Here is a 17888-nt window from a genome sequence, read left to right as displayed (position 1 = left end):
CCGCAGCATTAACAACAATCTTTAATAATATGTTCGCAACTGGAAAGTTTCCTGCATGTTGGAAACGGGCATCGATCCTTCCATTGCTGAAAAAGCCAAATCTAGATACAATGGATCCAAACAACTATCGTCCCATCTCAAGGATCCCACTCCCAGCCAAACTAATTAAAAAGATGATGAATCATCAACTCAGTATGTTTCTGGGGACAACTGGCGCCCTGGACCCCTCCCAACACTGGTTCAGAGTGAGGAAATTAGACGAGTGAAGGACCTAGGGGGCTGAGCTGCACTGGTCCTTTTGAACCTCTCCGCAGCCTTCGATACAGTGCATCATGGGATTTTGATGGACCGGTTGAAGGACTGCGGGGTGCAGGGGAAAGCAGGGGATCTCATTAAGGCGTTTCTGACTAATAGAGAACAGAGTGTGGCAATGGGAGAGTACGTATCAACATCTTTCGTTCTACCATGTGGGGTCCCTCAGGGCTCCTCTAAGTCCAACTCGGTTCAATATATATGTCACCTCCCTGGCCCGATTATTAAGTCGTTCGGCTTCAGTCTAACCTCCTACGCAGACGATATACACATTTTGGTATCAGTGCTGCCAGGGAGGGAATATGGAGTGGCCTTACAATTTCAGGAATGTATGCTGGCGGTGGGTAGGTGGATGGGCGAAAATTGTCTGAAGCTGAACACAGCTAAAACTGAAGTCTTTGTATTTGGGGCAAGTAATTACTTTTGGAGCCCGCAGTGGTGGCCAGAGGAGATGGGTGTTCCCCCCCCCCCTTCCAGTGGCAAAGGTGAAGAACTTAGGGGTCCTAATAGATGATCAACTCACACTTAGGCCTCAGGTCAATGCCTTAACATCCGTAATTTATTTTCTTTTGAAAATGTTGCAGAAGATACTCCCCTTCCTTCCCGAAAGCAGTACAAAGACAGTGGTTACTGCCCTGGTCTTACCCCGCCTGGATTGCTGCAATAACCTGCTGCTGAATGGCCAACAGGGGCTTCTTAACAAGATGCAGGTGCTGCAAAATGCAGCATCCTGACGGGCATTCCAAAGCACGCATCTGAGTGGAGAAGCGTGGCTCAATGGTTAGAGCGGCAGACCCTGATGCAGAGGTCTGGCCCGGGACCAGAGTTCAATTCCCTCCTCGACGGCTCTTGGACTCAATCTCCCCGGACCTGATAATTCTCGCCTCGGTGCCTAGTCTAATCATGGGTCCCACTCTGTGACTCTGGGCAATAGCTTGCTTAATCTCCACAACAATATTTACAACAAGGGGTGGTGAGGGACAGAGTCTCTGAATTAAACAGAATACTCTCACCCAGTCAAGAGATCAGGGCTAGATCCAACACCGTTTTTTAGCTCACTGCACCATCCCAGTTTCAGAACCTGGCTGTATGCAAATTAGTCTGTTCCTGTCCCAGTGCATGATGGGAACAGGGCAAACCAAACTACAAAAGCCAATTCTTACACTGGGAAGGAAACAAGCTACCGGGGACCGGTTTCTGGCATTTCAGCCGTCTTCGGCCCGGCTTGCTTGAATCCTGATGGTGCAATGAGCAAGGGACTCACATCTGAGTATACCCTTCCACGCTTAGGGTGGACAAAAATATTTACAACAAGGGGTGGTGAGGGACAGAGTCTCTGAATTAAACAGAATACTCTCACCCAGTCAAGAGATCAGGGCTAGATCCAACACCGTTTTTTAGCTCACTGCACCATCCCAGTTTCAGAACCTGGCTGTATGCAAATTAGTCTGTTCCTGTCCCAGTGCATGATGGGAACAGGGCAAACCAAACTACAAAAGCCAATTCTTACACTGGGAAGGAAACAAGCTACCGGGGACCGGTTTCTGGCATTTCAGCCGTCTTCGGCCCGGCTTGCTTGAATCCTGATGGTGCAATGAGCAAGGGACTCACATCTGAGTATACCCTTCCACGCTTAGGGTGGACAAAAATATTTACAACAAGGGGTGGTGAGGGACAGAGTCTCTGAATTAAACAGAATACTCTCACCCAGTCAAGAGATCAGGGCTAGATCCAACACCGTTTTTTAGCTCACTGCACCATCCCAGTTTCAGAACCTGGCTGTATGCAAATTAGTCTGTTCCTGTCCCAGTGCATGATGGGAACAGGGCAAACCAAACTACAAAAGCCAATTCTTACACTGGGAAGGAAACAAGCTACCGGGGACCGGTTTCTGGCATTTCAGCCGTCTTCGGCCCGGCTTGCTTGAATCCTGATGGTGCAATGAGCAAGGGACTCACATCTGAGTATACCCTTCCACGCTTAGGGTGGACAAAAATATTTACAACAAGGGGTGGTGAGGGACAGAGTCTCTGAATTAAACAGAATACTCTCACCCAGTCAAGAGATCAGGGCTAGATCCAACACCGTTTTTTAGCTCACTGCACCATCCCAGTTTCAGAACCTGGCTGTATGCAAATTAGTCTGTTCCTGTCCTAGTGCATGATGGGAACAGGGCAAACCAAACTACAAAAGCCAATTCTTACACTGGGAAGGAAACAAGCTACCGGGGACCGGTTTCTGGCATTTCAGCCGTCTTCGGCCCGGCTTGCTTGAATCCTGATGGTGCAATGAGCAAGGGACTCACATCTGAGTATACCCTTCCACGCTTAGGGTGGACAAAAATATTTACAACAAGGGGTGGTGAGGGACAGAGTCTCTGAATTAAACAGAATACATCACCACCCCCTTTTTGTTAATCTCCACAACGGCACCAGCAGCGCTTGGATGCCTGGCTTCACCTTGGGGGTGCCCAGGAGTGGACATCTCACAGGAAAGCCAGAAAGGATTCCACAGCGGTATGAATACAGCGCTACGAGACCTCTAGGTAGAAAGCGCTATATAAATACAAACACATTTACATTTACATCTGTGTCGGGCAACTCACGAAATTACACTGGCTGCCAGTTCGAAAGTGGATTGCTTTTAAGACCTGTGTCTGGTTTTCAAGGCCCTCCAAGGCTTTGGACCGGCCTGTCTGAAAGATCATTTCCAATGGTACAACCCCCTCAGACAGTTAAGATCATCGAGCTCCCAACTGGTCATAGTCCCTGGCATAAGGAAAGCGCGATGGGGGGGTAGGAGTTTTGTGTTGGGGGCCACAAAGGCTTGGAATGCCCAGCCCTTTGCCCTGAGGAACACCACTGATCTTATGACCTTCAGGAAAGGCATTAAGACTTAGTTGTTTTCACAGTAGTCCCGTTAGTTTATACCCTTTCGGAGTATTTCGTCCGCGCCAGGACACCTCCGGGAAACAGTGCGCTCTATAAATGTCAATAAATAAATATAAAATACAATAGAAGAGACTTTGGTCAGTCTTCAGAAGGACCGGCATCGAAGACAGGTTATTGGCTGAGCCGGGGTCCTTGCCTCCTCCTGCAGAGCAAATTCACCGCAATATTGGTGGTTACTCCAGGGCTGTGCAGCCCCAGCAACTGTCTCAACCTGTTCAAATGACTCTGAATATTTCCTGCTCTTTTCTATGCAGGGGTGGTTCTAGAGGATGCCTTCATTAGTGGCAGATCCTGCCCCACCCTCCTATGCTGGCTTTGCCCATTCACATCCTTTCTGCCTCCTACCATTAAGAGCCCAGTTTTCCAGTGGGGGAGGCATTTTGTCCCCACTTGGAGGTGACCGCTGGGTTGTTTAGTTGATGTGATGGAGCTGCACCCTTTCCTTCCTACCCTTCTGCTGGAGCACCTCCTTCTTTTCAGGGCATTCTCGTTGACTCATACTTCGATCTTTGAGCAAGTAGTCACTGACGTTCATGGCAGCTTTGCTGCAAAGATCAGTATTCCATTACTAGGATAACTAGTTGATGAAGTTGCTGTCCCCGATGCTGGTCCATGTACATCTCCAGATGCCGATAACTTTTCACTACCATCTCAACTGTTTGTCAGTGTCCAGAAGTCCTTATCCATGAAACCCTTAGGGACGGCGGATTCTCATGTGTCTGACTCGAGCCCAGCTCCTGGTCCTGCAGGTGTGGCTCCCAGGCCTTATAGTCTTGGACTTCTTGTTAAGCCTTCACTCCAAATGGCAGATTAGAGCCCTCCAGCGGTGTTTGAGGCAGAAGCAATTGAAATGCATGGGGAGGTTCTTAGCATTCATTGGTGTTGCAACCACAGCCTCCTTCCAGTCAGTGCATCAGAATCTGCACTGAAGGATCACCCTTTCAGCCCGAAACAAGCTCAAGCACCAGCCTAGCCTAGAATTCTTATCTGAGTGACAAGACAGCACGGGCCCTTACATCATCTTCCAGTGCCACTTGCACATAAATGTGTTTGAGCTACTGGCAGTCCACTTGCCCTGAAAGCCATTCTCCCTTCCCTTTCCATCACCGTCCATTATATCAACACGCATGGCAGTGTGAAGTGTGAACCCTATGTTGGAGAGCAATTTGCCTGAGTGACAGTAAGTGAAACAATGTGGCATCTTCCCAAGAATGGCTCACCTTGCTGGCTCCTTCAGTATGAGGATGAATGGTCCTGGTCACCTCTCATGGGAAAACCACTATTGCGAAGTATACCATAAGGTGATGGAGACTATCTTCTCCAGATGAGGGTTTCCATTTGTGAATCTGTTCGCCACAGCCTTGAACAGGTAGTGTCCTCAGTTTTGTGCCTAGCTGTACACACATATTCTATATTGCTTGATTAATTAAAATCATTACTATGTACATGATTACAAATATAAACCCATAAAAAAAAGAAACACAGGATCATGGGGGCTTACGAGCAGACTCCGTCAGTATGGACGGTTTCAACTAAAAGTCCATAAGCCACGAGATGGAATGAATTAAAGTCTAATTCAAAACATAAGTACTTGTGCATGAAGTGTAAACAGCATCTAAAATCAACATCTTCCAGCATTTTGGATCAACTAACAAGTAAAATACTTCAAGTTGAACTCATTCAGTCAATGATGTACAAGTACTGTTTGAAGGGACAATAAAGTCTGTATTAGCTCATGGAGAGCTGAGGAGCAGACTCGGTCTGTGCAGACGATTTCCAGTATAAGTCAATGGGCCCTGTAATAAAAAAAAATAGCGATCCAGGCCCAAACATAAAGTGCTAATGTGAGTAGCATAAAAAGTATCTGGAGTCCTTATAATCCCAGGTTACGGGTTTGGTGAACTAAATTACTTGGAATTAGGCTAATTTAGTCGATGATGTACAAGAGTGATTTAATTGGGTGGTTCAAGTGAAAAAAAACCATTTGGGGCCGAACCCTCCTATCAAGTGACCCACTAAGCATCTTCCCCACTTGCCCCAGATATATCGATCCCATAGGCACCCCTGAGGAGCCTATCATCAAAATTAAAATCTTCACAACGTACATGTATATAAAAACAGAAACGTTAAAACCAACCTATAAAATCCCTCTGAGCACAAGGTAGTGACAAATATTCAAATCAACCGAATCATAAAGTGCTGGTTCGTTTTGTGGACAGCAACTGGGGCCCCGCCGCAGATGTAACTCCCAGTAAGAGCCCTACCCGGCTGAGAAATATCAATGCTTTTTTAGCTATTTAATTACATAAGTAAGGAGCCTTACTGGACAATTGGACTGAGTTCCCATTTAGAAGAACAATCACTGCGGGACAGCATGATCTAACTAGAAGAACTCTTCAGGCTGACTTTACAAAATGTCGCCTTTGGGCTAAAAGGGCTGGGCACCTGAAAGCAGATGCAGCAAACTTTCCTGTTTGTATTTGCATAAGTGACTGTCATTGATGGACCAAGACTGCTTCCAGGTGGCGACCAAGTCCTTAAATGGAAAAACACGAAGACGAATGAACATGAGGGCATGTTTCATGGCTCTGTAAAAAAGAGAAGTCTGGTATGGCTGTGGGTCCCAAGCGGCATATGATGACAAAACTACCCACGCCTAATGTTTGTGTGCAAATTCTACCTTACCTAGAATTTATGATAAGAGCTTGGCAAATCTGTAGGCGACCTGCTTAAAGGCAGCATATTCCAAGGGTATATCCCAGGCATCCTCTAGTTTTAAAGCTTTGTTGTGCAACAGGGAGCCATGAAACCTCACTATGAGCTGTTTTTCAATTTCCAGCCAACATAGGCATGCCACTCTGTCGGGTTGGGAAAATCTCAGCCTCCAGCATAATTTTAATTAGGACGATTCATTACAGGGCCCTGGTGGAGGAGGCCAAACTCTAGCATGACTTGGGCTGGCGACACGTACTGTGGTAATGCAAACAACTTTTTGAAAAAGTTCCACTGTAGTGTATTTAAGTGGCTGTGTCTTTCCCCTTCAGCAGTTCATAACCGTAAGTGGTCGATGGCATGAACTTTGTGCTAATGACTTGAAGTAGGTGATGAGTCAAAGTGTTACCTGTCTTTTTATGCTTTGTTTTAAATGCAAACAGAAGTTTGTTCACTGTTGCTCTTCTGGTTGCAAGTTGGTCTTTGAATGTTAAATAAGAGTCCATATAGACACAGGGGTACTTCTAAGATTTAGCCAGTTTCCACACTCTGCCTTTTGCCATCCAGGTAAATGTGGGTTTTGGTTTGAAAGAGAAGCTTGAGAAGGGGTGGGGGAGGGGGAATCCAGAACTAAGAGCAATTTTGAGGCATAAAGTTTTGCCTCTGTCGATTAATCCATAATTTGCAGGATTTGAGTAGACGCCTGATTTGTAATTTGGGTGGAGTGTGCTGCCACGTCAAGAATCTGGGATGGAATTTGTTAAAAAGGGTTGTATGTCAGAATTACGCAGTCATTTACCACGGATGCCTTAACAATGGCGTCCAACCCATGAATGAGTCTTTACAATGCATTTCTTTACCACGCAAGTAGTTATGACAACTTGTCTTAGGAAAAGTCCTGGACTTCGAATAGTATCATTTGCTATTCCAACTCCAATCTGCGGAACAATAGGGAAAGTGTTGGACTTAGTCATCAGTCCAACAGTGCTTTCCTTAAGGCAAGTCGATGTAAACACTTGCTTGATAAAGGAATGCATTGTTAAGACGCATTTGTGGTTCAGACTACTTTGTTAAGGCACAGCGTGATTCGAGCAGCGATGTAAAGGCTGCTTCCCATTAAAAATGCCTAATTAAACAACAGTGTTAGATGAGTGGCTCAAAATAAGGGATTTTTTTAATAAGGCATTTGGGAGGCCATTGGGCCCTGGTGCCACCTCAAACCTGAGCATTTTCAAAATATGTACTACCTCTGAGGGGTTCAGTGTAGAGTAAGTCACCTCCAAAGATGATGAACGTAGAGGATTTGAGGATGTTATGCATAGGAAGATTGAACCAATGGTGTTTCACTTGTGGCGCCAATGACTGGTCTGGTTCTGCTGGGGTGTAACTGTGGGCTATGTATGCTTACCCGGCCAACAGTGATGTCAGCGTTGTGATGTCGATGAATTCCATTGACTAATTTGTTAATTTAGGCCCAGAACAGTACAGAGTTTTTGTTTCCTTGTTTGGAACAAAGTTAGATTTAGCTGTCCAATCGCTTTTTTGTTAGCATGCCTCATTGCAATGATTTTAGTTTTGGTTTCTTTGTTGGGCTGTGGGTCCAATATAAGTGCCTGTCTGATCTTCCTGTTAAGTTGCCTTTTCATTATCGGCAGCTGTATAAAGAACCATTCACCCCACGTTGGTCCACGGCCTTGCTTAATAGGTGGTTTTGTTGGAAATGCAGTGATGAGTGAATTAACAAAGCCCTCCCAGATCTTTTTAAGGGATTGGATGGAAATCGCTCTGTGGCTCAGTTTCCAAGTGGCGAATGATGAAGTCCATGATCTTTGCTACTGTTGAGTCTTTCCATATGAGGCACCTAAGGTTAAAAGTCTGTGAAGACAGATACTCAGATTGCCTCTGGTGCCCCTGAGGAGCTGATCTTTTATATGCAGGTTTGAGCAAAGTGGTCGCTCTCCTCTCTGGAATTTATAGAGTAATTGGCGATCTATGGAAATATTTCAGAGTCTACCAGAGTGTAGTCCAGTCAATCTGGTGAACGCTGCTGGCTAATCCTGAGGAGAGCGCCCGCTTAGCATGTATAACCCAATGGCTTCAAGTGCACTGAAGTCTGTTCTAATTTGACTATGGTTTGTTTGCGGGATTATGGGGAGAATCTTCTCATGTGCACTTTGGAGTAGCACAATATAGGCTTGTGAATGGATAGAGTGGAGGATTTTGAGCAGGCCAATCAAATTCTTAATTGTTATCTATTTACTCTACTTGCCTGCTGATGTATGAATTTAAGATTAGTAATGTGACCTTCTGCTCTGGGAAGGGGGGGAGAGTTCAACACATTGGGTCCAGGATAATCCCAGATCTAAATATTCTCGGTCCTACAGAAGGTCCATGGAAAAGTAAAATCAATGGCCCGTTTCGCTCTTCCAGACTTGCAGACTTTTCTAGCTATGTTCTGGTATTCTTTGAAACCTACGAAGGGTGTCTGTATCCAAGTTTCCTGTAACAGCAGGAAGTCAAAGTCACGTAGGAAGATTGTGAATTCATTTTCCCACATCTTACTACTAAAGCCGTTCTCATTCCAAAAGCAGACTTTTAGTGGGTGAGCCATGGAGTAAGCCTTGTGCTGTGGGACTAATGAGTCCCTTCGGGTCCTGGATGCAGTTCTAGCTGCTGGGTTCCGGATCTTGCTGTTAATTGTACTCCGAAACCGCCTGACTGGTGGGTTCTTGTTATTTGTAGGCCTTCCCGGGTTACTGCTGAGTGGGTGGGGCCAATTGCCTCAGTTAAAAACCCATGTTTTACACAGAATGTCTCCGGTTGCGCCAGCAATGGCAAGAGCAATTGGCTTGGATAGCATACAGGTTCAGGTTGCCAGACCTGTGATGCGATACCTGCATCCCACCAAGAGATGGTGGTGATTTCATTACCGGATTTCAGTGGATTGGGCTTAAATTCAACTGCTTCTATGTTATTAGATCTTATGAGTCAGGCCGTGTAATTCTCGTCAGGTTAAGTATCGCACACCTGTTTAGAATGTCATGATGTCTTCAGGATTGGTCACAGGGTATCCATTACAGCCTTGCAATGTCATTGTGCCGCCAACCCCTTGTGTCTGGTCTGTAATCGCAGACAATTGTGATGTCAGCGTATTCGACTATGCCTGTCGAGGGAAGACTTTTGTGGCGGGGATTGTGTCCAAATGAACGCTTTGGTTGGATGGACAATGAATCCTGGAGACCACCATGCTGAGTTCATTGTTTTCCAGCATGGCGGATGACTTGCTGTATCGATGATCATTTAGGCGAGAGAGATGCCAGACATCACAATAAGAGGTGTCTCACAAAATTGGTGCTCTGGCTAGTGGTGGTGATGTAATTGCAGCTTCTGTACCCCAGTGGGGTGCTGTACACTTAGATGGTTTCCTTGGGAAATGCTTTCAGGTACAACTGATCTCCGGTCATGATGTACACCTTTCTGATGATACTGCTTCTGTGAAGAGTCCTGCGAAGGTGTGGAAGCATCAACCACAGCTGATCAAAATCACCCCCGACGGGGTGACAAGGTTTTGCATTCATTATTTGACTTACCTTTCCTCTTCCAGGCAGTCTGGACACGAGGGTCCAGTCTTCCACTACAGTATGAAGCACTGCTGCTGCTTGCATGGAAATTGACTGGTAGCAGCTAGAGTCAGTTTCCCTTCCTGTTGAGGTTACAGACATCATCTTGGCAGCCAGAAAGCGTCTCCCCTAAATTTATCTACGCAGGCTGCTGAAAAAAGTTTGTTTGTGTAGTAGTGTGGATTGGAAAGAAAATGTGTTCATATCTTGCCTGTCCTGCATTAGATTTTATTGTCCCTCGCAAAGCATCCCCTTACGGTGACTACTTTAAAGACCACCGTACAGCTCTTTATTAATTTATTTGTCTTCCTTATCAACCATACCTGTTTAAGTTATCACTAGTTGCAGGTTTTCTGAAAGGCTTACCAAATACTTGAAAACTTTTTGTTTCTTCCCACTTAAATTGTTGTCACATTTGCACCTGGTTTAACTTTCTTGATGGCATTTCTGTTCAAGCTGTTGCAGTTTCAGTTCAACATCTTACTCTGGAAACTATAATGTTAGTGGGGATAACTTCTTCTCGTTGGGTCAAAAACCTCAGGCCCTTTCAACACGCCCACCATTTACAGTTTTCTCTGGCTTAGCTGGTTCTTCGCACCTGCCCAACCATAGGTAGTTTTAGTCTTTTGTGTGGTCCAATCTATCACGGTCTCAACTTTCTTCCCTCCTCGAAATCTTACCAAGGAGGAAAAACAACTGCATAGTTTAAGTTGTCCTACTACATTGACCACACTCCACAGAATTGCTAATCAGTTCTGTGCTTGCTTTGCAAGAGCTAAGAAGGGCATGGTTCGACCAAACGCATGATTTGTAGTTAGGTCATCATCTGTATCAAGGTATGCTATGTTCTAGCCAAGAAAGACCTTCCAGAGGGCATTTGGGCTCATTCCACAAGTTACATGGCTGACTCCAAGGGTCTTTCCAGAGGCTTTTTCCCAGTTTTCGACGTCTTCTGAGCAGTTATGTGGTCATTGTTGTAGTCTTTCTAAGCACTACTCCCTTGTGTTTACAGCATGCAGTAACTGGTACTTTGCCCCAGCTGTGTTGCTTGACTTTATTAGTTAACGGGTACTGCTTTGGGACTCATCTATAAGGTAAAGAATGTGTGGGAAGATGTGTCCATCAGACGAAAAGTTACTTATCTTTGCTAACAATATTTCTGGTGGATACATAATCTCCCTGCAGATCAGATTTCTCACTGCCCACCCTTCTGTATGATCTAGTGCTGTTATTATTAAGAGCCCATGGTTTGCAAACATATTGTTGCTGTAGGTTTGATGCATGTGGGCTGCTGAATTCATATCTTGTGCATAGATCACCGCCTAGTGTTGGGTCCGGATGATTGCACCTTGTTGTCCTGGAAGAGTCTTCGAAGTATCAAGAGATAGGTGACTCTTCCCCTGGACTACAGTGCGCATGGGCATCTTCTCCATACTCAGATTGTTTTTTCCGCCATTGGGTTCGGATATTATTCCTCTACTCCAACTTCGGAACCAAAACTAAACTACTTTCTAAGGCCTTCGACTTCGACAGTATTGTTCTCGTTCGGTACTTTTTGACTCGACCAAACTTTCCATCTCGATCCGGTTGTCAACGCGGGCCATTGGGCCTTTCGACGCCACGCCGGCCTGCTGTTGATTGAAAGGAGCCAGTTCAAAAGGTGCCCACAATGCCACTCCAATTTCCCGCATACTGACAAACATACAGAATGCAACAAGTGTTTATCACCGGAGCACAACGAAGAAAATTACCCAGCGTGTGCCCAATTCCGTCAGAAGACCACCAACCGGGCCGCTAGGCAAGAGATGCAGCGGCCGGCACCGGAACTGGAGAACATCTTCGATGATGAACACTACCTCGAAGAAGCGGGCGACTCGGATCTAGAAATCGTTACTGTTGAGGGCCAGTCGGACTCCGATGACCAGATCACGCCAGGGCAAACAGTGAGTATACAGCCCCCAACACCGCTTAGCCCAAAACCTAAGGCTCCCGTCGAAGCATCGCCTAAAGGCCTTAGCCGAGATCGACAAACTCCTTCAGAAGCCCCGCCTTCCGGCTCGGCTCCGAAGCCCAAAACCAAGCCTTCTGATACCCCAGGACCGAGTAACATTCTCCCCAAGAAGGTTCTCGACCCCAAAAGTGTCTTCGAACTGAAGGTCGTCGAACCAAAGAGAGTCGCCGAACCAAAGCTCGTCGACCCGAGGAACGGTGGTCGAACCAAAGGTCGTCGAACCGAAGAAGGTGGTCGAACCAAAGAAGGTCGCCCAGGCCCAAAAAGGTTATCGAGTCAAAAGCTATCGAGCCATAGAAAAGCCTCGAACCAAAATAGGTCGTCGATCCAAAAAGAACACCCGACCTGAAGAAGGCAGTCGATCCTAAAAGAGTGTTGATCAACAACAGGATCACACCACAAAGCCCGTCGAACCGAAAAAAGGCATCGACTCAACCAAAAACCTTGAACCGAAAAAAGCTGTTGAACATAAAAAACGTATTGAACCAAAAGCTCCGGTCGATCCGAAACAGGTAGTCGACCAAAACAAAGTCGCCGAACCAAAAAAGACTGTTAAACCAACAAAGGACGTCGAACCAAAAAAGGTTACCGACCCCAAAGCAACAGCCGAGCCGAAAAAACGAAGGCCCTCTAGTCAAAAGGCCACAGACAAGCCTGTAAGCCAAAAACATCGGCGCCAAAGCCACGAACAGTTGAGGAAGAACTCTTCCATCCTGATCCACTAACTGGGGAACAATCTAAACCGTATATAGACCCTAATACAGGAAATGTTACGGTTTATCACCGGAAAAAGAGACCATTGGACACGGACACTCCTTCCCCTGTTCCTCCAATGAAAAAAGACTTCGGGACATCTCCCTCTAGGCCTTTTACTCCTCCTTTCTATCCTAATATGCCTTTTGTGCCCTACTCATTCAGATTATAATGATGAGGATAACATGGGGGAAGATCCTCAGGAGGATTTTATTGAACCAGAGGATCCTCATGCACAGGATGACACAATCGTTTTTAACCAACTGATAGGTAGGGCAGTAAATACCACAAGGTAGACATGCACACTGACCCAATAGAGGAAGATTTTCTATTTGACACTTTTCCTACCTCTGAGAAGAATGTCAGGACACTTCCTATACTGAAAGGGGTACTAAAACACGCACCAGACATATTCAAAGATCCAGCCAGAGCACGAGGATTGAGAAGAAATATAAGGCGGCCCCTACAGACCCTACTTCTATTAAATGCCAGTTGCCTTTAGACTCACTAGTAGTAGCAAATGCTCGCAAGAGAGCTAACTCACAAACAGGAGATGCTCCCCCTCCTGTTAAGGCGTCTAAAATATTAGAAGCATCAGGCAAGAGAGTAGCCTCAGAGGCTGCTAATTCATGGAGGATTGCAAACACACAAGCTCTACTAGCTCGCTACGATAGAACTTGCTACGATAGAGCACACTACGATCAACTTGAAGGTTTACTGCAACACCTGCCAGAACCTTTCAAAACTCAGGCTAACGACCTCATACAGGAAGGCAAATTTATATCTAATGCTTCCATTAAATGTGCGCTTGACTCAGCCGACACATCAGCCAGGTCCATTAATACTAGCGCATTACTACGCAGACACGCGTGGCTAGGCATCTCTGGTTTTAGGAACGAGGTGCAATCCACCATCCTCAACCAACCAGTTAATCAGGACTTCCTGTTTGGCCCTGCAGTAGATACAATTTTAGACAAAATAAAAAAGATACCGAAACTGCTAAATCTATGGGCACACTGCAATTTCAACAACATAGAGGTTCCTTTTGTCGCTCCTCCTACAGAGGCACCACACAAGGCAACACATCACAGACTTTCTCTACATACAGAAGCAACACCCAAAGTTCCTTTAATAAAGGCTCCAACAGAGGAGGTTATAGGGGCAACAATAACAAGGGCAGAGGACATGGCGGCAATAACACCAGAGCCTCCACTGCCGCCAAACAGTGACTCCATCACACTCCTTCCAGACCATCTAACACCAGTCTGAGGCAGAGTCAAATAATTCCTACCAGTCTGGAACGCAATTAACACAGACAGGTGGGTGAGACAAACTATCCAATATGGTTATTGCCTGGAACTCACTTCTACTCAACCCAACATACCACCCAAACACCGTCCTATGTCCAAAGAACACATCACCCTGTTACAAAAAGAGGTCAAATCCATGCTAAAAAAGGGAGCCATAGAGCCAGTCCCTTTTCAGCACCAAGGGACAGGAGTATACTCACTATACTTCCTTATTCCCAAAAAGGACTGGTCCCTCAGACCAATATTGGACCTCAGACCTCTGAACCAATACATACTCTCAGAGCACTTCCATATGATCTCTCTACAACAAGTACTCCTGTTACTCCAGCAAGGCGACTTCCTTGCTACATTAGACCTCAAAGATGCATATTTTCACATACCTATACATCCAGCTCACAGGAAATACCTCAGGTTCACAATAGAAGGTCAACATTATCAGTTCAAGGTTCTCCCCATCGGGGTAACCACAGCCCCAAGAGTGTTCACAAAATGTTTAACGGTAGTAGCAGCACACCTCAGAAGGCACACATTCACGTGTTTTTATACCTGGACGATTGACTCATAAAAGCAAACTTGTACGTGCAGTGTGCAAGCCATACGTCACAGACACTCCAGCTGCTACACAGCCTGGGTTTTTCCATAAATTAACCAAAATCACATCTACAGCCTTCCCACATACAGCAATATCTGGGGGCTACAATAGATACCTCAGTAGCAAAGGCATATCCAAATCCAGCCAGGATAGCCAACATGCAGACTCTCATTCAAAAATTTCAGCCACAACACTCTTTGCCAGCTCGAGTGTTCATGCAGCTCACAGGCATAATGGCCTCCTGCATATTCATTGTCCCTCATGCCCGACTTCAAATGCGTCCACTGCAAGAATGTCTAGCACGGCAGTGGAACCAAGCTCAAGGACAACTAAAGGACCTAGTGTTGGTAGACAGTCGAGCTTACAACTCTCTGCAGTGGTGGAACCCACAAAACCTTTCCAAGGGGCTACTGTTCCAAGAGCCGATTCCACAAGTAGTACTAACAGCGGACGCATCACTGACAGGTTGGGGATCCCACTTACTTCAATACACAGTCCAAGGGCTCTGGACAATCAAACAAAAGAAACTGCATATCAACCAATTAGAGTTGCTAGCAATATTTCTGCCACTAAAAGCATTCCAGAAATACTTGTACAACAAGGCTGTGTTGATCCGGACGGACAACATGACAGCCATGTACTACATCCAGAAACAAGGAGGGACACGCTCTCCACAGCTGTCCCACTTAGCACAGAGCATATGGAGGTGGACAATTCCAAGAAACATTTTTCTCCTAGCAGAACACCTGCCAGGGAAAGACAATCAAATAGCGGATCTGTAAAGCAGACACAGCCAACAGCTACACGAATGGGAGATTCACCCACAAGTTCTCCAACCGTTCTTCCAAAAATGGGGGCATCCAGAGATAGATCTGTTTGCCGCAAACGAAAACTCAAAACGCCAGTACTTTGCCGCCAGGTTCCCACATCCGTTGTCACAGGGCAATGCGATATGGATGAACTGGTCAGGCAGATTTGCATACCCTTTTCCACCAGCTCCACTGATTCCGCTGGTGGCACGCAAACTACGTCAGCAGTCACTCACAATGATCCTGGTTGCTCCCACATGGGCAAGACAGCCACACAACGTTCCTGGAACTTTCAGTAGTTCCCCACCAAAGGCTGCGCCTCTCGCCCCATCTTTTAACTCAGAACCATGGAGAAATCAGGCACTCAGATCCCAATCAGATGAACCTAGCGATCTGGCTCCTGAAGTCTTAGAGTTCGGATACCTTAACTTACTTCCTGATTGCATGAACATCATCAAGGAGGCAAGACGGCCAACTACTAGTGCATGCTATGCAGCTACATGGAAATGATTTGTAATGTATTGCAACAATAACAAAATCAATCCATTAGATGCTTCCATCCAAGATTCAATCTGGCATACTCTTCTATAAGGCTACATATTGCTGCTATAGCAGCATATCTACAGAACAGACAACACCTTTCCCTGTTTAAGGTACCACCAATCAAGGCTTTTATGGAAGGTCTTAAAAGAATAATCCCTCCAAAGCACCCACCTTCACCAGTCTGGAACTTAAATGTAGTACTTACCAGACTTATGGGACCTCCTTTTGAACCACTCCATTCATGTGAATTGCAATTTCTAACATGGAAGGTGGCATTCTTAATTGCCATTACCTCCCTCAGGCGGGTGAGTGAGCTACAGGCACTAACTATTCAAGAACCCTTCATGCAAATACATGCAAAACAGGTAGTACTTCGGACCAACCCTAAGTTTATGCCAAAAGTCATATCCACTTTCCATATCAATCAATCAATAGAATTGCCAGTTTTCTTCCAAAACCCATAGTCAGTAGCTGAAAGAGCCCTACACACACTAGATGTAAGGAGAGCTCTGCTATATTATGTTGACTGGACTAAATCATTTAGGAAAACAAAGCAACTGTTTGTTGCTTTTTCACCACAACATAAAGGTAATCCCATCTCAAAATCAGGAATAGATAGATGGATAGTTAAATGCATTCAAATATGCTATCAAAAAGCTAAACGCACTCTAACATTCCCCCCAAAAGCACACTCTACACGTAAAATGGGGGCATTCATGGCTTTCCTAGGGAATATTCCCCTTGAAGACATATGTAGGGCAGCTACATGGTCTACCATACACACTTTAACTAAACACTATTGTGTAGACATACAAACAAAGCAGCAAGCTGCTGTAGGCCAGGCTGTCCTTAAAACTCTTTTTCAGACTGCTGCAGCTGGTACGGGTGACCACCACTAGAGAAGATACGGCTATACAGTCTATGCACAAGATATGAATTCAGCAGCCCACATGCTTCGAACGGAATATGCTACTTACCAGTATGCATCTGTTCTTGGCATTTAGGGCTGCTGACATTCGCCCACCCTCCTCCCCGGTGCCTGTTGCAGCTGCAGGATTCGTTTTTGCATGGCCATCTCTTACTTTACTATACTCCATCTTTGCCACAATGGCGAAAAACAATCTGAGGATGAAGATGCCCATGCGCACTGTAGTCCAGGGGAGGAGTCACCTATCTGGTGATACTTCGAAGACCCTTCCAGGACAACAAGGTGCAATCATCCGGACCCAACACTAGGCGGCGATCTATGCACAAGATATGCATGTCAGCAGCCCTACATGCCAAGAAGAGATGCATACTGGTAAGTAGCATATTGCTTGTCACTATTGCGGCTCTCGGTTCCTCTCCACACTCCTCTGAGTAGTGGAAAAACATAATTAACTGACGTCCACATGCTGGAGAGCCACTAGCATACTCTGGCGACATCACATCTGGAAGCCAAGTCATACCGGAGCCCTGTGGCAGCACCTGTAAGCATAGGAGATTCATTGCTGGTTAGAACGTTTTCTGGACCAGTCTGAAGCCTGCAAGAATTATTTATAAGGTGAGGAATCTGTCAGAAGCATGTGTTCACCAGAAATATCGTTGCCAACAGTAAGTAACTTTTTCTTCATTGAAAAAGTAAAAAGGTTGAAGCATTCCTAAATAAAAGTTGTGTATTTTTCTTTAGGAGTTCATTTTGAACCAGGACTGGAACGACCCAAAATCACAACTTCAACAATGCTGCCTAACTCTCCGAACAGAAGGAAAGGAGCCGGACATTCCTTTGTACAAGTAAGATTTTGCTTCATGCAGCACTGGTGGGCTGAAGTTGGAGAGAAATTGTTTTCATTGTTGTTTAACTGTTGAGGGTATGGATATTGTAGATGTGAGGTTCAAAGATTTACAGAAAGAACATTGTCCACTGTTCCTACAATGTCTCTAAAATCCAGTTTATAGTATATAAAGATTCTGTGAGTATTGAAATTGTTGTTTCAATGATTACATCACCGCAACAAAAATCCATGGGATAGACATAGGTGAGCAGTACCATCGTATATCACTGGTACTGCTCAAGATACTTATTGCAGCAGTTTAACCCTTTCGCTGCGGCGGCTATTCCGCCGCAGCGCTAACGAGGCGGGGCGGCCGCATGCTGGTGACAGAACCGCTCCGTCACCAGCAGCGGTTGAGCTGTGCTAGTGATGGAGCGGTTCCGTCATGACCCGCCCCGCTCATTAGAACGGCCGCGCAGGCGCGAAATCAGCACCGCACAGGCGCGGCGGCCGGGCCATGA

At 45.8% G+C, this 17888-nt stretch overlaps 1 protein-coding gene across 2 annotated transcripts in view; it reads left to right on the top strand.

Moving 5' to 3' along the window:
* The window catches only part of DROSHA (drosha ribonuclease III), a 692102-nt gene that overhangs the window by 617777 nt on the left and 56437 nt on the right, over positions 1-17888 (top strand). For both annotated transcript variants that reach the window (XM_086965123.1, XM_086965122.1), the window contains exon 29: positions 17283-17386. In XM_086965123.1, coding sequence (XP_086821249.1) covers positions 17283-17386 — 104 coding nt within the window. The remainder of the gene's footprint in view (positions 1-17282; positions 17387-17888) is intronic.

Source organism: Lissotriton vulgaris, chromosome 4_1 (genome assembly GCF_964263255.1).
Source record: "Lissotriton vulgaris chromosome 4_1, aLisVul1.2, whole genome shotgun sequence".
Classification (NCBI taxonomy): Eukaryota; Metazoa; Chordata; class Amphibia; order Caudata; family Salamandridae; genus Lissotriton; species Lissotriton vulgaris.
The sequence above is the reverse complement of the archived record's forward strand: the minus strand, read 5'-3'. Positions and strand labels throughout refer to the sequence as shown.